We start from the raw sequence: 23,214 nt of genomic DNA, 5'->3' as shown, positions 1-23,214 counted from the left end.
CTGTCCCCTGGACGAGGATGCACCTGCCTGCTGACCAGCTGCGTTACCAGTTGTGTCCCACCACTGGTGCAGATGAGGTGGCCAGTGTGTCTTGTGCTCAAAGCCGTGCCGCCGTGTCAGCCCCCGCCCAACACCACACATCCCTGCACAAGACCTGGCAGCCATAGGAATGTCACAGCACCTTCCTTGTCCCTCTTCCAGGAGGCTGGGCAGAGCCCAAGCAGGAGGCTGGCACAGCACCAGACACCCTGACTCAGAAAGTGGAAAGGGATTGTTCTAGGCCAGATGGATATGCCCAAACTGACAGCTCCTGAACTGGGATTGGTGCCACAGTCTTGTGCTCCCCTGCCTGCTCATCATGGCCATCTGCTGCCTTGGCTACAATTCGTGGCGTGGCTACGACCAAGCTCCTGGCAGTACCATGGTTATGGAGCGGCACCGAGCTGACCGGCTGGCTCCTGCCTGCTCTGAGGTGCTGCCAGCCATGAGGCTGTGCAAACACTGGGACAATGAGCCTGTGTCACTGGGCCTTGCTTCAGCCCTGGGCAGAGCCCACCACACCATGCTCCAGCCCCTGGGAGCTGAAGAGCAAAGAGTGAGACCCCAATACTCAGGGCAGGCCTGGAGCATGGCTTCTCTTAGCAGCACCTGAAATTTTTAAATACCAGTTTTGAAGGGGAAAACCTTAAATATCTGATGAAGCTGTATTCACTTTGCATTCACCCACCAAAGTGCAGGAACACAGATTTGCACTATCTTGGACCATGGTAGATGCTGAAAGAGGCCACGCAGTCCTATGAAGATCGAGGGCAACAGCCCAACGCCCATCAGTCCCACCGCTCCTGCCCCATGTCGAGGCACAAAAGTGTTTCTGCATTGCCTGGTGCACTGTCCTCACTCCCCAGCTAAGCCAGGTTATCTCTGAGATGCAAACACAGTTTTTTGCGTCCTCAGGCTGCATGGCAGCCTCTCCTCCTCTGGTTATGCTCCTCACACTTCCACTCACTCCTTATCTCTGCAGTTACAACAGTAAAGAGGCTTGTCCCTTTTGTGGCACTGAAATTGAAAACCTCTGCCACCACAGGGCTCTTCAGCTTGTCCCCCACCCCAGCCACCCCGGGCTTGGGCCCCTTCAGCTCTGCCCCTGCTTTCTCCAGCCCTTTTTGCAGAGCTGCAGAGTATCCAGATGCTCTCTGAGAGATCCCACTCTCTGATCAGCCTACCCCAAGATACATTTAGGTTTCCCAGACCCTTCATCTTCCCTGGCTCCTCACGCCAGTGAAGTCAGTGTTTATTGCTCCTTGCCCTGTCTCATTCTCTAACTCTTATGCTGATTCACTTTTTTCTTTTTCTTTTTTTTTTTTTTTTTTCTCCATCAGTTTTGTTCCTCCTTTCTCCCTTTGCTGGGCTACCAAGCTGTGGAGAGTTCTTGGAACAGAAGATGAGTCAGGACAGACATGCAGAGGGAAGAATATATTCCAGCCTTAAAGTCAGGTTCACTGCCTGCGTCATTGTTATTAAAAATAGATGAATGGCAGTGCTGTTCACATTGGAGGAGAGACACAGGAGATGTAATATCCCGGGCTGCTGAGCAAATGCTCCCTCTGTCTGCCTGCAAGTCCCCCAGTGGCATCTTCTGCTCTTTGATAAATTCTCTTTTCTTGGCTCTGACTTGTAGGATTTAATTTGCCTTTCATAAAAAATCTGGTTTAATGTTTCAGCTTTCGGAGGGAGAATGATTCACTCAACAATTAGCTCTTCTGCACCAGTCAGTTGACTCCCAGCTTCCTTGAGAATTGAAAATCCCTACAAGTGCCAAGTTGTCTTCCTTTGAGAGCAGGCCCTCTCCTCATTCTGCACTGAAGAGCTTCTGGAGGATGCGAGCAGCTGTTTGGGGATGATACCTGGGCCTGCCTACACCAAGACCATCCTAATCATGTCCCATCCTCATGAAAAAGCAAGGGGACAGGGAGTAGTCTGGGATCTGCTGGGCTCTGCAAGGCCAGGCTGAGATGTGCACCAGGTGTGTTCCCAGTGGCCCTGGCAAAGGGCAGAGGAGAGAGAGCCAAAGCACAAGAAATGGGATGATTTACACGAGCCCAGAGCCCAGGTGAACCACCCACATGCCCTGAGCCATTCCTCTGCTCAGGATTCCCACTGCTGCAGTCACTCACCCCTGGGCTGGTGAAACAGGTGATCACTCTCCAGATTGTGGGGGGCTGCAGGTTGTGGTGGCAGCGAGGCCAAAGCTCTGCGCACTCGGGGGACGCTCAGCCTGTGTCATACCCTGGGTTGGGGCACACAGCCCAAGGTCTGAGTTTATTTGTCTTTCCCAGAGCCAACACCTCCCTCCCTCCTGCCTGTGCCCTTACTTCTCCTTAGCTCTTTTGCTGCCACTATTTTCTATTCACTTATTTTCTATGATTTGCTTCTTCCTATTAAATTACTATAACCAACATTATCATACCTGGTCTGCTCCATGACTTGGCCAGCAGCCAGGAAGAAAAGGATGGGAGTTGAAATGAGCCACTGCGAGAGGGAGGTGTGACAGTGGCAGAAGCTGATGTTGTGGGTTTTGAGCACAAAACTTTCTTTTGAAAGTTATTCTAAGTCATCAGCTCTCAGTGCTACCCAGACCTGTCTGATCTAGACGCTGCTAGGGCTTGCGAGGGTGTTTTCAGTCTTACTCAAGAACAAGCCAAGAGCCTGCACAGACATGGGGGGCTGCTGCCTGCTGTCTAAGGGGAATGATTTTGCTTATTCCATGAGAAAGTGGCGGTGTACCAGTGAGATGCTAAAGTTCCCCTTGTTTTTGCTCCCTTCTCGGGGTGGGACATCGGCAGTATCATCCTAAAGACATTGTCACACAGATGCAGTCCCTTTTCTTGCTTCCAATTGCTCCTTTCTTGCTATGGGGAGCCAAAGGTTCCTCATTAGTGTGTTAATAATAATCCTAACGAGTGCGGAGATCAGCTAAGTAATAGCAGTGACCTGCAGGGGGGCTCATCTGCCCAGATTTATGGTGCTGCTCACCAACCCCTCCGGGGACTGCCAGCCCCCCTTCCTCCTTGTCCCCTGGCTGTTGAAAATACCCCGTGCAGCGTCTATGTGCTTAATTAAAGCAGAGGGATCGGTAACCTTGACGACTGCGAGCCACCCTCTCTAAGCCAGCCGAGATGGATATGGTTTTGGTGTCTCCAGGGAGAGGCCAGAGCAGAGAAGTGAGTCAAGCACACAGGAGCTGTGTGTGCTCGTGAGCTGTGGGCACAGCCAGCAGTGCCGATGTCCCCTGGAGCTGGGGGTGGCTGCCTGGGGACGTGCCCTGCTCCCTCGCTGGTGAGATGTGGCTCCTGGCCCGGGTGATGCACAGTACAGCACTGACAGACCAAGCCAGTCTGGAGCAAAGGAGGCTTTGGTCTGTTGGGTAGCCCTGCAACCTCTGTGGGTAGCAGGAGGCTCCTATAATCAACTAAGTAGCTGTAAATATGCTTAAAAGAATTCCCCTTAGAACTGGGTCATTTGTACAAGCACAATTACCTCTGCCAGAAAATGGTACAGATAGTTTTCTTGGCAGTAAGTAGCAAGCAGCTAGAAACACATTTCCTATGAGGGGCTAAGATTGAATTTTACTTTTTCTTATAAAGCCAATAAGCAGTGTGATCAGTTCTGTATCAGATGAACTCTCTTCTACCTCCGAACTGAGAGCATGAGCTACCAAGAAGGCCCTTACTGAAAAACGGATGCAAAACCTCTTGGGTTAATACCCATTTCTACTTTTCCTCTGTCCCTTGGCGCTGCAGGCTCAGGTATCTGATGGAGAAGGGGACCCACACCCCACCTCTGCCAAAACAGCCTGAGAGAGGATCAGTACAGACCACGCCATGACATGGAGCCCTCTTCTTCAGAAATGCTGGCCAGAAGAGAGCAGTCAGACTTCCTGAAGGATGGCTCAGCCTGCACAGTGCCTGGATGAGGCTGGCCGGCCCCCAGGAGGCTGGAAGGGATGTGAAGCCAGGGGAGATCCCAGGGGCTGCAGGAGGATGCCCCAGACATGGCACATTGAACATCTGGCTGAAGCCTGGCCAGGGCAGTTATCCAGGGGTGCTTGGAACACCTCTGCATCCAGCTGTGCCAACAGACTCAGGCACCCTGAAACTGTCCGGGGGCCCCAAGATGATGCCCCACGTTGGGCTCACCTGCTGTTCACATCCCTGCATGGGGCAGAAATGGAGATGTCAGGCTCAACTGGGGGTGCCAAGAGCAGAGTAGGAGGTGGTGAGATCCTGGTCTGGGGTCACTTGAACCTGTCCACGGGGTGACGAGGTGGTACAAACCTGGGCTAAGGATTCCCAGAACAAACAGAGAAAGGGGGTACCGGGGGTGCCCTGTCCGAACCAAGAGTGCCCGCTCTGAGGATGCCAAGGCCGGTGTCGGACTGTACCAAGGGTGTCCTGCCCGAACCCAGAGTGCCGGGGACCACCTGGTGATGCTGGCGGGCGGTGCGAACCGAACCGGGGGTGCAGGGGACAGAATCGGGTCTGGACCGAGAGTGCGCTGTCCGACACGGAGATGCGGGGAAGCGGGCCGGCATTGCGGGGCCCGGCAGCTGCCCCCTCCGCGCTCCTCCGGGGCCGGGGCCGCACCACGTGCCTCCCGCCCCGCCCCGGCCGCCGGCCCGCCCCGGCGCCGCCCCGGTGCCGCCGGCGGAGCCAGCACGGATCGGCCCAGCATGGAGGGGACGCGGCGCGCCCTGCTCCACCTCGCCGCCGCCTGCTGCCTGCTCTGCGCCCTGCCAGGTACCGGGGAGGCGGCCGAGGGGTGCCGGGGCGGGGGGGGCTGACCGAGGGATGCCGCCGGTCTCGCCGCGGCGGGGAGCGCAGCGCCGGGACAGCCGTCGGGGCAGCGCCGGGACGCGGGCTCCTCTGCCCGCTGGCGGGGCTGCGGGAGAAGGGTCTGGAGAGCCCCCCGACAGGGCTCCCCCTCCGGGGACCGGCACCCCGGGCTTATCCCCCGAACTCGGGCAAAACGCCTTCGGCACCGGGCGCCGTCGTCCCGGCGGACGCGCAGGTGAGGCGGCCCAAGGATGCTCGGGGGGGTCCCGGGCGATCCCCGCGCTCCGGGCAGCAGCGCGGCCGCCGGTCCCGGCCTTGCCCATACAAGGCAGCTGCCGGCAGCGCGGCTCCCGCCGGCGGAGCCACCCGGGCTCACCTCCCGCCCGGAGCCCGGCGGGATCCCGAGGGGATGTGCGGGAAGGGCAGCGACGATCCTGGAGGGGCTCGCCCTCCGGCATCCGGCCCTGCGAGCCTCCCGCCCGGCAGATCGCGGGTGCCAGCGAGCCGCTGCTGAGCTTCCCCCCGAGGGGACTCCGGACAAAGCCCGAACTCTGCCGCCTCCCGCAGCACGACGGCACGAGGGCCCCGTGCCTGCGGGAACGGGGGCAGGACGGACGGAGCTATTCGGGAGGAGCAGGAGCCAGAGCCCGGCCCCAGGCAGACTCTCCCGGGCCGTTTTTCGGCTCTGCTCTAGGATCAACACGTCCCCACGTGGGCAGACGCAGTCGGCAGCGTGGCGCTGACAGCCCCGTCCACCGACACCAGCGAGCTTTGCCGCGTGGCTGGAGTGGTGGGGGGCTGTCACCTTCCCCGTGACTCTGGCAGTGACAAAGACTCTGTGGCATTTAGGGACTTGCCCGGGGCACGGGAAGCAAAACGTATTTCTTCTTCTTTGTGGCTGAGAAAAACCCTTGGCCAGACCCTGACCAGATCCCAGCACCGTGACGGCAGCAGTAGAGACCAAGGATGACACTCAGAAACTCAGTTTCTAATAACTAATTAGGGCTGGGAAAACCCTAAAATAGATGCCTGTGGGGCTGAACCCGAGCAGCCAGAGTAGCACTCAGGATGAGGTTTTGGGTGCAGGATGCGGTTTAGCTGGGTTTGAGGCTGAGCACTGGGAGCAGTCCTAAACCAGAGCCCTTCATGTGGGCAAAGCTGCACTCCCCACACGAGAGCGGCTGTGCTGTGATGGGGTGTGGGGAGGTGGCCAAAGGAAGGACTCAGGATTTCCAGCGCTGAAAGGAGGAGGAGCTCTGAGCTGCCGGGGGCTATGTTCTGGCCCTGTATCTCGTAGTCCGGACACACTGGGAAACCCCAGGGAGCCCCTTGCCCCAGCTGGCTCGTAGGAACCTTCTTGCTGCAAAGTCCAAGACTCAAACTGCCAGAATGTACCAGAAATTAAGATTGCACTGAGTTTTTCCTGGGACCTTTGTTGCTCAGTGTCCCAATCCAAGATTCTTCACAGCCTCAGAAAATGGTACCTATGCAGCTGACCTTGCCCTCATAGCTTTTGAATTTGTTACCTAATCCCAACTGTGGCTGAAAGAGCAAATGTTTTGTGCAAATAGACGGAAGAGATGCTGCCCCATAAATAATAAAATGCCCATAGCAAGCACAACCCATAATGAGACACCAGAAAACCTCAGCAGGACAGTGGTGGGGGAAAGAAATGGTACACCCAGAGATTGGCCCCGAAATCAGCAGCACTTAGACAAATTTGTCCAAAACTGGGCTTGTCCTAGCTCCATGAGCCTCTCTGCACTGCTCCCAGCACGGATTCCCTTTGCTCCCGCTGTCCGGCAGTGCCCACTCCCATTCCCCGTCTGGGTTTGCAGCAGGGCCACCTCCTGTGCTCTGCCCACCCTGGCCACTCAATGCAGCCTTTCTTCACTGCCTGCGGAAATCCACTTCCTCCAGCACCACCAGCCTTACAAATAAAACCCCGAGTAATTTTGGTCTGGGCATTTTTTCTGCCTCTCCCTCCCGTGCCGAGCTGCCTTGCAAGCAGTGAGAACAGCGCAGGGCTGGGAGCAGCACGAGCACATAAAGCCCTGTCTGTCGGCACCAGCGGGGCCGTGCACACAGGCAGGCCGTGTGTCTGCTTCAGGGTCCACTGCTGATTTTCCCTGATTTTTTTTCCCTTAGTTTACCCAAGGCAAGGACGGCCCCACCCTGACAGGACAACTCCAGCGCTGCTGCACCCAGAACTGAGCCACAGCTTGGTCCTCTCCTCTGGGTGTTTCCTTCAGCTGTGTGACCCTGCACTCCCAGCCCAACCTTTCATGTCATGCCATCAGTCCTTGATGCCATTTCTACATATGCTTTTCCCTCAACCCCAGGGGCAATGTGGGCTTTGTCTCCCTGCTGCTTTTCCAAGAAGGCTTGACCTGCTGGGCAGGAGCAAAGCACTCACCTTCAGCCCCCTTGGCCCCATCCATCCCTCCAGACAAAGGGGAGCAGGGACAATCTAAAGCACAGAAGCCCTGTCCCTCCTTCCTTTCCACCATGACCCTCTGGGTGGGTGGTCACAGTTCTTGCTGCCGGGTTTTCCGTAGGTCTGTGATCATCCCCACAATGCTCTCTGGGGCAGCTTTCATAGGCCTCAGCATCCCTGAGGTCTGGGGCCACATCCTGAGCACTGGGGGGCTGCCCAGGGCAGGGCAGGATGCATCCTCCAAGCCTCACAGCCCATGGAATCAGCAGTTACACATCTGGAAGGATCTGGAAGCTGCTCAGGGCTGCGCAGTCTTCCTGATGTCCAAACTTCCCTCAGTCCATGCCACCTGTGCTGCACTGAAGAGTAGGCTCCCTGCTAACATGGGGCTGCTATTAAGGCAACTGGCTAATTATTTTCTCCTAATGATGTGAATACTTCCTCCACTGCAGCTGTGACTCCTGAGGTAAGCAGGGCCAGGCTGTCTGATGCCAGAGCTCCCTGCTGTTGCTGTATTACTGGGGTTACACAACCCCAGAGAAGGGCAGGCTTCCCAGGCTGTGCTTGCCGTGGGTGTGCCCAGCAGCTTCTGGGCAAAGGGGTCTTCACCACTGCTCAGTCCCCTACTGAGGAACAAAACCAGACAGCATGGGAGTCTGCCAGGCATGCTCCTGCCAAGCAAGGTGCTCCATAGCCGTGTGGCCCGTGGAAAATAACTGGCTGCTCGGACAGCGGTAGCTGAGCAAGGCAGTCTGCTCTCCCTTTTCCCTGCCACAGAAATTTGGGATAAGCCCCCTCACCTCTAAATGGATCAGTCATAGAGCTTCCTGCAAAACGGTAGGAAAGAAGGTTTTTGCATTTCTCTCCCCTGGCTGGGTGAGGATCTCATGTGGCAGGGCCAGGCAAAGCGTGACACCCTGGGGTGCTGTTCCTGCAGGTAGTGAACACTATCAGGCTGGTGCTGCCCCACTATTGTGTGCTCTGGGCTGTGCTGTTTCTGTGCTGTTTTATGGGTTTTCCTAGTACTGAAGTACCTGTGCTTGGTATTTATAGTGCTGTTTCCAGGGCTGCTCACCCCTGTTCCTGCAACCCTTGCACTGCCATGCCGCCATTGGCCGGTTGTCCTGGTTCCCAAGGCAGAGCCATCTGTCAAGGTGGTAACATTGCCTCCCCTTTTTGTTTCTCCGTGGTTCAAGCCTGTGGCCCTGTATCCACAGATGCCCTGAGGAGGCATCTTCCTGCCTGCCTGGGCAGGCTGGGTGCTGGGCTGTCCCTCCCCAGTGCCACTCTCGCTCAGCACCCCATATCTAATCTGCCCCCGTCTCGTGCTCTGCTCATGGCCACCTGCCTCCTCAGTCAGGAGACCTGGTTTCTATTCCTGTCCCTTACCTCAGCCCTTGCTTTGCAGTGTGCCTGGCCTGGCAGCTCTCCAGGGCTGAACTGGGTGCTCAGCACCCCCAGTTCAGCACCCCCAGTTTTGATGCCTGCAGAGCAGCTCGCAGAGGCCATGAGGGGTGCAGTGAATTAAACTGCTGCCATGAAGAGCTTCACTGTGGTCCCCAAGCAGGCTACAAGATTTGTGCCTACATCTCCTTCTTGGACTCCTCACAGCAGAGAGAGTCTCTTCAGCCTCTCTCAGCCAGGATGGGGATGGAGACAGTCTGGGCATCAGCCCTGGCAGGGAGAGCACTGGAGCCTGTGGAAAATGCAACCTTCTGGCATCCTGCCTCCATCGAGGTCCTGCAAGGTATCCAACTGGAGCTGAGTTCACAAATCAGTTGCCCTTTGTACCAAAACCTGTCTCTGAACTTGCTTCATCACAATGAGGGTGTTTGCTCTGCGGCATCCCTGGGTGCATCTGGCACCTTCCTGAAGGGCTCCAGAAATCTCTTCTGCTGCTTGTTGGTGTTTTTTTTATATTCCAGGAAAAGAGATCAGGCTCAGCTAATATCTTATCAAGAGCTCTTCCAGTTCTGCTTTTAAATGAAATGAAGGGCCTTGGTTTTAAATCTCACTATATGGTTTTATTTGCATTTATACTCAGGCTTTTTTCCTTCTAGAGATTGTCTAATTACCGTTGGTTGGTAACCATAAAATGTAATAACTGGCAACAAAAGATAATTTCTACATTTAATGAAGTAGTTTGCTAAGCAATAAGATATAACTGCTTTGATACATGCGGGTTACAGTTTTTGCTGTTACTTTTTAAACATTATATTTTTCCATTTTACTAGGTTGTTTTCGAATGGAGCTGTTACACTTAAATGGAAATTGAATTCATTTAGTGCACCAAAATAGCACTGTAGAAGGGTTTGGGTGCCTTTTCAATGAATCAGAGCAGTGCTTTGACATGCATTCTGTAGGAAGCTGATTTAAGTGAGGTGTTATCCTCAGACAGTGACAGCCTGTGCAGGAGCATACATCCCCACCAGGGAGTCCTGCTCCCATGGGCACTTCCTCTGAAATCCTGGGTGAGTCCTTCTCACCTTTGTGCTTAGCTCTCACCTAGGACTCTGTGCACCTTCTGCAGTGGTGGCTACAGCCTGCACCCTGCTGCCCTGCTCTCCCTCGTTCCCTGGAGCCAGCCTGCCATGGGCTTCCTCACCTTCATCTCATCCTGAGAGGGATTTTAAAAAGTGTTCAAGTCTGTGGATTGGAGCTGGGTTGGTGTTGACCTTTGGGGAGCTCAGGCTGCTGTTTCTGTCAGACAGGAAGGAGGGTGCAGAGGATGCTGCTGAGAGCAGCAGGAGGGTTGTGGCAGAAGCTTGTTGAGGGACTTGTCCAGCTGAGGCCCTGCTCTGTGTCGTTGTTTTATTCTGAGAAGCAAATAGATGGTGGGGTGGCTCTGTGGCAGCGGATGGACACCACAGTCCCCACTCTGCGTGACTGTCCTGGCACAGCAGTGACTCTGTGCTGCTTGTGCAAACCTTCCTCAGCCCCTTGCTTGGCCCCAGCCCTGAATCTTGGGCAGGGAGCACAAAGGCAGGAATGGCCCCATTTCCTGCAGAGATGGCTTCCTTTACTCCTCTGCTACGGCATCATTTTACCATGTCTGTTCTGGAGCTTGGGATGATACGTGGAGGTCCCTCAGTGTTGTCACTGTTGAGGGGTCGAAGCTGTGGGCTGATGTTCAGAGCCCTCCCTTCCCTCAAGGAGCTGGGAGTGTTTCCCACCCTTGTCCAAGGCAGGGTCTGCTTCTCGGTTGGCTGCATCCCTCTTCCCCTGGGATCACTCTCTTCCTTTGCCCCTCTCATTTCCCAGACAGAGGTCACTGCAGTCAGCACAGTCTGATGGGAGCTGCTGCTCCAAATCCACCAGCCCTGCCCTAATGTGGCCCGGGATCTCTGGTTCTCACCACGCACAGGCTGAGCCTGGGGGGTTAGCACAGACACAGGGCAGGAGTGCGGCTGTCGCCAGGGGACCAGCTCTGCTTCAGCAGGCACCTCAGTGTAACCAAAGCAAGCTCACCCTTGTTCCCCTGTCAGGGGAACAGATATTCTTGGTCAGAGGTCTTGCTTACAGATCCTGGGACAGTCGCAGCTGCTTTGCTATGGATCCAAGGGTGAGTGCACCTTTACCAGCTGTCCCGGGGTGCTGCGACTATGAGGTCTTGGAGAATCACAGAAAAGGTGAAGCATTCACACTAACTCTTCCATTTGCATCTGAAACAAGAAGGACATGGTTCCCTCTTGTCTCCTGAAGCTGGTGTGGGCGATGCCTTAGGCAGTACCGACATGGCTTTCCTGGCATGTGGTGCAGGAAGCCGAGCTTCTCCAGGAAGACGCCAGAGGAGCGAGCTCTGACCTGCCTCTCTATGGGTAACAGATAAACAGCTAAAACCATCAGCACCCGGTGACTGGGGCAGCAACAACTGCGCCGGAGCTGGGCATTTTTCGACCTGTTGGGTACCAAGCTCTGGGGCAGACCAGGAGCTGGGCCCCGGAGGATCCCAGCCCGGGAGGGGTTTGCTGGGTCTCCCCCAGCACGGGGAACTGCAGCAGTGCCCTGCTCTCCCCTCTGTACCGCAGGGTTTGCCCCGGGTTGCTTTTGCGTGATAATAGGATGTTTTGGATATGTTGCCCTTTTGGATGGATGATAAAACTGGCAAACAAAGCTATGGCATTGCAGCAAGGCCCTTTGGAGGAGTGTTTTTATTTTAAACTAAAATTGAAGTAAAACTCAGCGCTTGTACCTTTTAACACCTACAGCTCACAAGGAACAAACTGCACCTCGGGGATTTCCCCAGGTGCTTTGCTTGGTGACTGTGCTGGCTTTGGATATGCCCTTACCCTTTAGGAGCTGACAGATGGGTGATGGGAATCTTTTGTCTGCCTGTCCCCGGGTGATCAGGATTTACTCAGTCCTTTGTTTCCTTGGCCATTTTAAGGCTCTTGCCTTCTCTGTCTTCTGACCATCATCTCTTAATGTCTCGAATCTTTGTGTTAGTCTGGATTAGGCTCTTTTTTCAGGCTCTCCTTTGTTTCCTGAGCTGGGTGTGCTGTGATGTGCTGGGCTGGATGACTTGCTAATTGAAGCGCCATCAACACTTGCCATACTCAAAGCGAGTCCCTTGTTCCTCACCTGCCAATTTAAAATCTCCTCTGCAAACCAGGTTTTACACACCACAGTGCTGTGTTACACCAGAGCCAGAGCGGCTCATCCATCCGGGAATCATTTTGTTTTGCAGTGGTGGACACCAGATAATTTAGTGGGAAGAAGCCGAGTGGCTTCTTGGCACGAAGAGCTCAGGGAAATGGCAGTCCCGCCGGCTCTCCCTCCTGCAGGAAGCTGTGCGGGCAGCGCCGTGCGGGGAGCCGCTTGTCCCCACAGGCCCCGCTGTCCCACAGCATCTCCTCTGGCAGGGACGCCAATTCCTGGCATGCAGAGAGGTGTCCTGGTGCGTAGGGCACTCATCTGCCTTCCCTCTGACTTTCCTTTTGTGAGTCAAATCACCCATTTTCCCCCCAAAGTTCAAAAGTTCAGGCCATCTGGGTTCTGTGGATCCACCAGAAGTTTGGACTGTCTGGGCTCCGCAATAGACTTCGCACAGACCCATTTGTTTATTACCTATAAGTTCAGGAGTTTAAACTGACAGACAGGAGTTAATCCAGACAGTCAGACTGTCTGGATTCTGCATTGAAGGTTGGTAGAGACATTAAGACCCATTTCTCCTAAAGACCCTCACCCATTGAGCTGCTTGTTGAGACATTAGCACCCATCTTGCATATCACTTCTCTAGTCAGAAACTGGCGTGATGGTTTCAGAGCTGCCCAGGCCTTTGTGCAAGATAGCTCTCCACAAATCTTTCCTCTGCGTGACTCAAGTGACTCTTGCCACCGTGTGAGAGGCTGTCCCAGGCACAGGCCAGCTATTCAGAGCGGCACATAGCCAGGCTTGGCACTGGCCAGACACCTGGCCACCACCTTTCCTGTTTACCCCACAGTGACAGCACGGCTCTGTGTGTGTCAGTATGGCTCTGTGTGTGACAGCACAGTTCTGTGTGTGACAGCACAGCTCTGTGTGTGTCAGCATGGCTCTGTGTGTGTCACAGCACGGCTCTGTGTGTGACAGCACAGCTCTGTGTGTGACAGCACAGTTCTGTGTGTCACAGCACGGCTCTGTGTGTGTCAGCACGGCTCTGTGTGTGACAGCACGGCTCTGTGTGTGACAGCACAGTTCTGTGTGTGTCAGCACAGTTCTGTGTGTGACAGCACAGCTCTGTGTGTGACAGCACAGCTCTGTGTGTGTCAGCCCAGTTCTGTGTGTGTCACAGCACAGCTCTGTGTGTGACAGCACAGCTCTGTGTGTGTCAGCATGGCTCTGTGTGTGTCACAGCACAGCTCTGTGTGTGACAGCACGGCTCTGTGTGTGACAGCACGGTTCTGTGTGTGACAGCACGGCTCTGTGTGTGACAGCACGGCTCTGTGTGTGACAGCACAGCTCTGTGTGTGACAGCACAGTTCTGTGTGTCACAGCACGGCTCTGTGTGTGACAGCACAGTTCTGTGTGTGTCAGCACAGTTCTGTGTGTGACAGCACAGCTCTGTGTGTGACAGCACAGCTCTGTGTGTGTCAGCATGGCTCTGTGTGTGTCACAGCACAGCTCTGTGTGTGACAGCACGGCTCTGTGTGTGACAGCACAGTTCTGTGTGTGACAGCACGGCTCTGTGTGTGTGAGCACGGCTCTGTGTGTGTCAGCACGGCTCTGTGTGTGACAGCACGGCTCTGTGTGTGACAGCACGGCTCTGTGTGTGACAGCACGGCTCTGTGTGTGACAGCACGGCTCTGTGTGTGACAGCACGGCTCTGTGTGTGACAGCACGGCTCTGTGTGTGTGAGCACAGCTCTGTGTGTGACAGCACGGCTCTGTGTGTGACAGCACGGCTCTGTGTGTGTCAGCACAGCTCTGTGTGTGACAGCACGGCTCTGTGTGTGTCAGCACGGCTCTGTGTGTGTGAGCACAGCTCTGTGTGTCACAGCACAGCTCTGTGTGTGTCACAGCACGGCTCTGTGTGTGTGAGCACAGCTCTGTGTGTCACAGCACGGCTCTGTGTGTGACAGCACGGCTCTGTGTGTGTCAGCACAGCTCTGTGTGTGTCAGCACGGCTCTGTGTGTGTCAGCACGGCTCTGTGTGTGACAGCACGGCTCTGTGTGTGACAGCACGGCTCTGTGTGTGTCAGCACAGCTCTGTGTGTGTCAGCACGGCTCTGTGTGTGTGAGCACAGCTCTGTGTGTCACAGCACAGCTCTGTGTGTGTCACAGCACGGCTCTGTGTGTGTCACAGCACGGCTCTGTGTGTGTCAGCACAGCTCTGTGTGTCACAGCACAGCTCTGTGTGTGTCTCTGGCTGTGGAGGAGCAGGTAGTTGGGTGTTTACTGTGCAAGCATCCGCCGGGGCCCAGCTGGCACCCGGAGCTGGTGGGATCCCACCCCGTGCTGCATAGCAGTGCTGCGGTCAGGGCTGGAAATTGTCACATGAAGACCGGTGCATTTTGGTGCCTGGTCCCAGGAAACCCAGCGCTCAGCCCTTTTCCTTGCAGGTGTTATTGGTGTATCCTACGCCTGAGCTCCACGGCAGAGCGGCTCGCTTTATTTGGAGGCATCTTCTGGCTGTGCACATCTGGATCCAGGCGAGGCCAAAGAGAGCATCACTTAGGCCTTTGGTCATGTTTAAGTTGCCCCAGCTGGGGTTCCCTGTGTGAGCTTGTTCTCTGAATGTGCTGAGCAGGGTTGTGCATCCCTGCTGGAGCCCTCCTGGGACTGGGGCCCCGGGCTGGGGAAGCACAGCTCCATCAGGCTGCTCCAGGGTTTTGAATTCTCCAGCTGGTCAGGGTACTGCAAAGGTCTTGAGAGAGCGATGTATTGTGTCTTTTTTTAGGGCCTGTTAAGTGCTGTAGCTGGAGAAGAGGTCTGATAACTCTATCTGTTCTGAAGAGCTTTTAAAAACTGCTAAATTTTTCCCAAAACAGTGTAAGAATGGGCTGCTTTGCTGGTGGATGAATATTTCTTGCTGATAGCACCTGCTTTGGATGCTTCTTCACTGTGGAGAGAAGGGGCATGATGATGGATTTGCATCAGTACCTTTATTTTTTTCTGTAATTAGCTCATCAGTCCTCTGTGGCTTGGATAGAAACTTTAACAGAAATTGTCCAAATATTGACTGTGAGATGTTTTTAAATTGGAGAGTCCACCCTAATGTGGCTACATTTCTCTGTTTTCTTCCTGTTTTATACCCTGAAAAACCCTCACAGGATCTGTGTTTATGAACAGGCAGTGTAAGAGCCTTGTGGTTTTCCTCCTCCTGTATGCTGTCACACTGTCAAGCAGCTGTGGATCTGGGGGACCCTTGCTGCAGGTTCCCTTCAGGGCAGCTGCCCCTTTTTGCTGCAGTGGGAGGCTGAGCAGGTCCCCATTTCTATGACAACAGTTGTACTTCATGGTGGTGGTGTGTTCATAAATAGCTCACGAAGGCGGCTCCCAACGCACAGCCCGAGGCAGCCCTGTCAGCTGTAGTACTCTGCACATTTCACCTTTCCCTCCAGCAGAATCCCACACTACTACTAAGGTGACTCACAATATTTGCTTTACCTTTGCCATCTGCAGTCTTTTTAAATATCACTTTTCCCTGCTTCATTGGGCCAGGGGAGCTAGAGAGTCTTCTTCCACAGTTTGCACATTTGTGTTTTTTGAGGACCACTTTTGGCTGTTTCTCAATGAACCAAAGAAGACTTATCTAAATTTTTTACTGAATCAGGTCTCAGATGATACTTCTAACAAACCCAAATCCTCTAAAAAAGTTTAGAAGTCGCTTGAGGATAGAGGGATTGTTGGTGCTGACCCTAGAGAACAACAGCACAGGACTTGAGGGAGGGGAAGATAAAGGAAAAGTCCCTTAGAACAGAGCCCTGCCTCAAAACAACAGGCAGACAGAGGAGCTGTTTGAATCCTTTTCTCAAGTGTGAACTTGTGCTGAAATTGGAATTAAGGGGATAAAGAGGTTCCATTTCTGTCCTTCCCCTGTTTCTTCTCTCACTGTGGGATCTCTAACAAACTTCTGTGTTCCATAGGAGAGGGTCAGAAGACAGCAGAGGCCTTGGCGTCACCATCACCTTTCCCTAGCACAGCGCTAACCTCGCCTCAGCCAAGGGAAGCCTCTGACTTCAATCCAGTGACTACTGCCATTCCTCAGACAAGCCTGGAGAAAAACTTGACTGCTGCAGCACTCAGCACCACTGGGGCCCACGCTACAGAGGTGGACGATGCCTTCATCCCCACCACCCCCACGGCAGTCTCCAAGGCAGAGAGACTGCAGGCTTCTACCACTGCCAGTCCTGGGGACGTCACAGCTACACATCCTGAGCATGACAACACGAGCTTGTCAGTCAACAGCAGCACTGAAATCCCCTCCCCTACCTTGACTGCCAGCACTCTGGAAGAAAACCAGCCCAGCCATGAAGCCACGGAGCCTTTCAGCACAACTGAAGAAACGGATGATGCCAGCAGTGCAACCCCCACGCCTCCCCTGACCACTGTGCCTGGTGAGCTTTTGCCTTTATTGCCTGTACACAAAATCCTGCCTCAAGGATGCACCACCTGGAAATGCCTGAGCACTTTCCTGGTAACTTGAGAGCGGAAGAAGGAGGGAGTGGGACAATAAGCAGAGCCAGTTCAGTGCAACTTATTTGCAGAGATGATAGTTCAGCATCCTCTTTGCAAACCTCATTAATTTTGGTATTAATTGTGCTGGCTGCTTTCTGATGAGGACATTGATGGTGTGTAGGGACATCCTTCAAATATCTAATGTGAAACAGCGTTCCTTAGCAGCACTGCCCAGCTGGGCCTTTCTGGCATCAGGGCTGGGGGCTCAATGGGAGCCTCCATGGAGAAGAACACCCTCCCTTTACACAAAACATGGAGATGGGTAAGCACAAGTGACAGCTCATCCATCCCTGGGCAACCACGGGAACACCTACCCCACCTTCAGATCCCTCTGGGCCGCATGGGGACTGGCTATAGGGTCTGCAATCCCAATTTTGCCCATTTTGGGGCCTGCCAGGCTGTCACACACCCTAATGCAAGGCAGATACTGATTGATCACTGATTTGCATGGTGTTAATGCACGACTGCATTGTTTTCCCTGGCGTGTGTCACATGGTCCTGCTGTTCTGTGACACATTGACACAGCCTCAGGGGATGCTGCTACCCAGTCCCTGGGCAGCCGCCTTTGTGCTCCCTGTAAGGAGGGATGAGAGACCTTTCCCAGTATCTTGCTCTGGGGTGATCCCCAGCTGTGTGTAGAGTTGTTTAAGCTTTTCTGTTTGTCCTTTGGCCCCAAGGACAGGCCTTGTGGGCCCAGCTGAGGCTAGCTGACATTGCAGATTGGCACATATGAAAACTGAGAGGACTTTCTAAGCACTGTGGGTTATAGTGTGGCTCAGCTGTGGCTGTCCTAAAGATTCTGCTTTTTTTCCAAAGGACTGACTTTTGAAAAGCTGCTATTCCTATTGTCCAGTCTTCCTTATAGCCTTGCTTCCATCCTGTCCAGCCCCACAGAACAGTATGCTTGCACTGGATCCTTTGAAATAACTGCTTGTTCCTATTTTGCAGCAACAACTAATAGCTCTAAGTCAGGGCTTTTTGATGGGCAGACGCTGGAGCCCACAGCAGCAAGGTCTGAAACCAAGCCAGGAACGAGCCCTGTGGGTGCCACAGAGGAGAGCACTGTGGAGCCCAGAACTTCCCCTGCTCCCATCTCCATCGAACGGAGCACGTGGTTTGCTACTGCCTCCAGTGCTGTGACGGTGACACCCCTCGTGACCAGCTCCATGTCTGCCAGCACAGCTGCCACCCCCACCAGCACACCGACACTGGCACAGTCATCGGAGCCCAGGCATGAGAAGGCTTCTGTGCTGGATGTTGGTGATGATGCCAATTCAGGTAAATGCTCTGCTTTTAATGGGCTGCCCAGGGAGGTGGTGAGGTCACTATCCCTGGAGGTGTTTAAGGAAAGACTGGATGTGGCACTCAGTGCCATAGTCTTGTTGACAAGGTGGTATTAGGTCATAGGCTGGACTGATAATCACAGAGGTCTTTTCCAGCCTAATAGATTCTGTAATTGTTTTGTACCTGTTCTCTTAAAACATGGCAAAGGGCTGGAGCAACCTCAAATTGCCTCTTGGTTGTGCTGAGCAGAACCAGAAAAGATAAAGCTTTGCTGTTCCAGCCCTTGAAGGCTCTCCTTCAACCTCATTTCCTTGGTCTCCTTGTAGAGCTACCCAATTTGGCTGGTAAAACGAGGGCTGATCCCTTGGTAATCACTGTGATCTCCGTCTTCATTGTCATGGTGGGCATCCTGGGCCTGGTGGGCTTCTTGCGATACCGCCAGCACAACAACCGCATGGAGTTCCGGCGCCTGCAGGACCTGCCCATGGTGAGTGGTGCCTTCAGCCCAGCCTGGTGTGGGCTGGCTCGCCACTGGCTGCTTTGCAGTTCTCCTTCTACTGCATTAGCAGTGCTTTGGGTGTTTGCAGCAGCACCAATGCTGATCACACGCTCCTGTTCCTCCTTAGGTCCCTCTCCTTCCATCCAAGGTTTGAATCAAGACAGCAAGTCTCAAGGCTGGGTACTAAAGAAGCTCTCTGCCTTCCCCTCACTCTGCAGGGGAATGCTGAGAGGTTAGAGAGAGAAGGAGAGCTCCATCCAGGCTTGTCCTGAAATGACACCTTCCTAACCTCTCCTCCTGTTTTTCTGATATATTTGCTTTGTAACTGTGACAAAGCAGATTTTACGCTCTGTTGCAGGGAGGTTGCCTGTCTGTCTGTGTTTGACCCTTTGGGAATATTAAAATATATTAGGGTTCCAGAGGCTGGACTAGCTCTGGGGAAGCTGCAAATAATTCCCTGAACTTTCTGGGATAGAGGAGTACTGCAGCTAGCAAGAAAGCTGACGCTGTTTCAAGCTGAGTGAAGTTTTTTTCAACAGCCAGAGCTTTTCCACATCCCTGCAGCAGACAGGCAGTTCCTGCACACACCTCTTCTCTCCAAATGCTGCAGCAGGAGGGAGATTGACAGTCCAAAGATCCAGGAACTGCACAGTGACAACATTTATGTGGATGGCTGGGCAGATGGCCACACTGTGGCTGAGAAAGCTTCAGTGTCACAGCAGTCTCTCAGGCTGGGACCGTGATGCCATTGTGCAGACATCTCATTAAAGCACCCTCTTCTCTGCTTCTAGGATGACATGATGGAGGACACCCCTCTCTCCCTCTACAGCTACTAGGCAACCAGGCTGTCCACTGCCCAGAGGAAAAGGCCTTGAGGACTTGGTCCCAGACGATCTGCTAAGGAATGAGGGGCTGTGATTTGCACACAACTGAAAGATCCTTTTCAGATGGTGTTTGGTTTTAGACATTTTGAATAGTTCAGTGTTGAAGTTTCTATGCTGCGAATCAGAGCCCAGGTCTGACCCTTTTCTCCAGGCTCTCCTCAAAACAATGCCCTGAAGAGGTGCATCTCCTTTAGTGTGACAACCAATTAGCCAAGATAACCTTTGCCTTGGTGTTCTGCATGGATCTCTTCTGTTCATCCTGGTGGCTGCTGCCTTCAAAGGAGGTGGGCGAGTGATCCAGACTAGGGCTCCTTAACACTTGGTGGTGCCAGCGCAGTGCCAGCAAAGGAGACTGCTGTTTTCTGAGGAAGCCAAGGATGTGGAAATCAGTTTTCTTGGGCTCCCTCTTGTTCTGTATTTTAAGGTTTTTGTTTTGGGGGTTTTCTTGCACTTTTTTGTTCTTGTTTCAGCTTTAGTCCCAGGATTGGCATTACCCATCCTGAAACACCTGTCAGGAGGATAAGACTACTCTGCTTCTTTCCTAGATGCATACCCTTTCTCTTTAACCAGGGAAAACAGTTTTGTGGCCACTGGAGAAGTGCCCCTGCTACTTGATGTTGCTTTGAAGTTGCTGGGAGGAAAATGAACACAATGTTAGCTTAACTAAGCTTGATAGTACTCAGTCTATTGCCAATTAGACACACTAAATTGGTCTCACCAAAATTAGAAAACCGTGTCTCCTACACTTGATGCTTTTGGCCTGGAAATCCTTTCCCAGGCTCAGTAAATGCTTTAGTCCATTTCCCTGCCCGGGATAACATAAGCCTTTCCTCAGGTACCTCCCATTTTGCTTCTAGCATCTGGTTGCTGGAAGTTGTTGTACAAAACTGGTACTTGGCTCTCCCTCCTGTGCTATGCAAGGTCAAAGCTCCTCAACTTTCTGATGTTGGTCTTTTGAGCCAGTTGGTGTCTTGTCATGAGGACAGATCCTAGATGTAGGTGCCTTCCTCCCCTTCCCTTTCTTGGTGTTATTACTTGGTACTCCCCTTCCCTTTCTTGGTGTTAGATTCTGCACTTTTGCCTCAAAATATCACTGCTGTAGACTGTCCAAGGCTCTTGAGGCCTCTTAAGGAAACCCACAGACCAGAGCCTCTGAGTGTAAATCAGAGGATCTTTAGGCACCCTTGCCTCAGAAAGACCAGAGTGTGTGTAACATGACAGTCTTCATGTAATTACACCTGCTCCTGTTTTCTAACTCACATTTGACTGCAGCTAAATGGAAACACATGCCTTCCCTAGCATGTTTGATTTTTGATTAAGCCAGTTGCTCCCTCAGGAAACAGCAAGGGCTAGAGTTTATCTGCCACATTGCTCTTACAAGCCTCAGTTTCTCCTCTCCTTTCAGTAGCAACATCACTGAACCCCACAAAGGACAGATACCAGGCCTTTTTTTTTTTTTTGTCCCAGTGCTGTTATTGGTTGTAGCAGGGAAAAGGGAATTTCCCCATCAGCTGAGCTCAAGTTACCTGGAAAGCCCAAAGGTGGAGCAGACCCAGTCTGGGTCAAATAGATGAAGTGGGTAAGGCAGCAGTTCCTCCTCCCTGTGTTGCTGCCTCCAGAGTGGCTGACAAACGGCTGCAGTGCAGTTGGGGTTCAGCTCTTGGCTTTGGCCTCTCATCCGTACATCGATGCCCCGTAAAATAGGGAAGAGGGTTGGTTCTCTCCTACGATTGCATGAAAACTAAAGAGCAATTGTCACAACTCCAAAGCTTTTGTATCAAGCATTGTCTGCACAGAGCGATCTCCCTAGCTACAGACTTGTTTCCCCTGCCGGAGGGCAGGGTGCTACTGGTTTTCAGCACAAAGTTGGCAAGTTAGTGGTGGAAAATAGAACTCCATCCTGGCTGGAACTGGTGCACGCTGGCATATCTGGGAAGTGTGTCTGCACACAATCAAAAGGGCAGGGGCTGGTTCTTCTGGTTTCCCATGCTTCTCTGTCCAGGGGAAAGGGGTGAGGAAGAAAACTCGCCCGACACCAAAGTGCAACTTTGTTTGTAAAATATGTTGATAGTGGATTTTTTTTTTCTGCAATAAAGTTATAAATGCCAAAAAGTATCTCGGTTCTCATATTTTCATTGCAAACATCTAACTGAAAAGCTTTTATAGATCACAATGAATTCTGTGATAGATAAACAGCAGCAGTTTGGGGCACAAAGACTCACAGAGCTGATAACTAGAAAATGCCAGACAGCTATGAACCATAGCTCTGACAGTTCAGAAGGACACCACCCCCTGCCTGTGTTCCTTCTTGTCAGGGTCATTCATGGTCTGGGTCGACTGAGATTAATTTATGTACAGTTAAATCAGATTAAATCTGTCTTAAAGAACCACACTAGACTAAAAAATCTAATCTACACCTTTAGACTCCTTTCCTTTGCCTCTGATTGAAGATATTCTCATGTTGTCAGCTATAACCCTAAACCTTATTTACAGAAATATCCTGAAAGCCAGCTTAATCCAAACCTAAGTAGCATTATCTGTCATGCTTCTTTCTGTAGTACAGGAGACAAAGCAAATTGAAAGGCACACACCTTTTTTTGTTTGTTTGTTTAGCTTTATTTCTGTTTTGAATTTTTCCCTTCAGAGCTCAGACCCACAGGGAGGTAACTGCTCAAAAGTCCAGCCACAGACCTGGTAGAGTCTCTCCTGAGCTAAGAGTCTCTCCTAGCTGTTAAAATACTTTGGCAAAATCAGCCAGCTCATGTCATGGATTGCTTGTGTTAAAGATTTTCCCTTGCAAAAGCAAAATGTGAGTGAAACTACTTGGTAATTTGGCTTATTCTGTTTTCTAAAGTATTCCCACAACAAATCTAGAAAAGCAAATCCTTGGAAGATCTGGAGCAAGGGGAGAGCAAACAGACTTTGTAGCCTAGCAAAGTGCTTGCTGAGTAATCTGAAGACATGAGGGTGAACTCTAAACCCTGCAGAGATTTCAGTCCTGTCCCAGCACACAACCATACAAAACAGAACAGACATGCCACAACTAAGCCAGTCTTCTCAGGTCTAAAGTCAGCATTATTCTGGTGGTTTGTACTGGAGTGTTCTCTGTTCTGCCTTTTTTACCGCCAGACCCGCTCAGAGCTGATTAATTCTCTGCAGAGCAAACTGCTCTGCTGCCTTGCTGGAGCAGTAGCTCAGAGCAGGGCTGTGTTAGCTGGAGAGGCAGCAGCAGGACAGGCTTGTGCAGGCAGCCACCCCTGGGACCCACAAAGCTTTGTGCCTTTGCCCAGCTGAGTTGACCTTCCAGGCAGATGATGCAGGCTCTGAGGTGGCCAGGTTTGGAGATGGACCGTGGGCCAGTTGTGTGGGCTTCACCTTCCCTGTGCAACAAAGAGAACTGACAGAACCAGAAACCAACTGTTGCCAACTTCTGCATTTCTCCTTGAACACAGCTGTTGCCTCTGATGGGGTTTAGTTTTAATGCCTCTTAGGCTAAGGCACGATTATATTACTAATTAGCAAGGGACTGAGAATCAAATGAATCACTTCGGCTTAAAGTTAAATAGAAAGGAAAGAAACACAGGTAAAAGAAAACCAGAGTTTGAGACTCATCTGCCCCTTCTGCTCTTCCCTCCTCCTCTCTCCAGACTCATGTCTTGAAGGGAAGGGGATTTGAGAAGCTCAAGAGTGACAGTCCTAGCTGTGCCATGGGCAGGGCTACCTGTGCTTTGTGCCATTTCTCTGCCCACTCAGTTGTCCTTCATGTCTCAGTGTCTGTATTTTAGCTTTAGGCACTGTATTTAACCATCATGTCATACTGTAAGTCTGTAAATAAGGCTACAGAGGTTGTTCAGAGACAGAAACTGCCACGAGGAGCACTGGAGTGGAAAGGGCAGTGTCTTATAAGACAAATCATCCAATAAGGATTTCCCATGGATAATAGTCTCCTGTACTTCCTACCGCTTAAAGCAGAATGAAAAAGGCATTCCATTGATCCAGGAAGCAGGAGTACAGAAGCAAGCCAGGGAGGCAGAGCAGTAAATTTTCAGTAATGAAGGGTTTGAAATGATGCAGAACCTGAAAAATTTTACCAGCCAGTGTTCTTCTTACACCCAGGGGA

General features: G+C 52.5%; 1 protein-coding gene across 2 annotated transcripts; it reads left to right on the top strand.

Moving 5' to 3' along the window:
• Window positions 1–4,694: 4,694 nt before the first annotated feature.
• Window positions 4,695–21,201, top strand: LOC120756754 (mucin-2-like). Of its 2 annotated transcripts, none has more exons than XM_040073393.1 (5): window positions 4,695–4,796; window positions 15,836–16,306; window positions 17,376–17,705; window positions 18,038–18,198; window positions 19,002–21,201. In XM_040073393.1, the coding sequence occupies exons 1-5, from the start codon at window positions 4,730–4,732 to the stop codon at window positions 19,044–19,046; spliced, it is 1,074 nt and encodes a 357-aa protein (XP_039929327.1). In that variant the 5' UTR covers window positions 4,695–4,729; the 3' UTR covers window positions 19,047–21,201. The 2 variants fall into 2 exon arrangements, with proteins under 2 accessions (XP_039929327.1, XP_039929328.1); XM_040073394.2 differs by having other exon boundaries at window positions 18,338–21,201.
• The last annotated feature ends 2,013 nt before the right edge of the window (window positions 21,202–23,214 follow it).

Source organism: Hirundo rustica, chromosome 9 (assembly GCF_015227805.2).
Source record: "Hirundo rustica isolate bHirRus1 chromosome 9, bHirRus1.pri.v3, whole genome shotgun sequence".
NCBI classification, from domain to species: Eukaryota; Metazoa; Chordata; class Aves; order Passeriformes; family Hirundinidae; genus Hirundo; species Hirundo rustica.
Note: the sequence above shows the minus strand (reverse complement) of the source record. Positions and strands in the feature narration are given on the sequence as shown.

Bases quoted from the DNA above. Each gene is read 5' to 3' on its own strand.
- LOC120756754 (XM_040073393.1), top strand. From the start codon at position 4,730: ATGGAGGGGACGCGGCGCGCCCTGCTCCACCTCGCCGCCGCCTGCTGC. The intron at 17,706-18,037 runs GTAAATGCTCTG...GTCTCCTTGTAG, and splicing joins TGGTGATGATGCCAATTCAG to AGCTACCCAATTTGGCTGGT. The intron at 18,199-19,001 runs GTGAGTGGTGCC...CTCTGCTTCTAG, and splicing joins GCCTGCAGGACCTGCCCATG to GATGACATGATGGAGGACAC.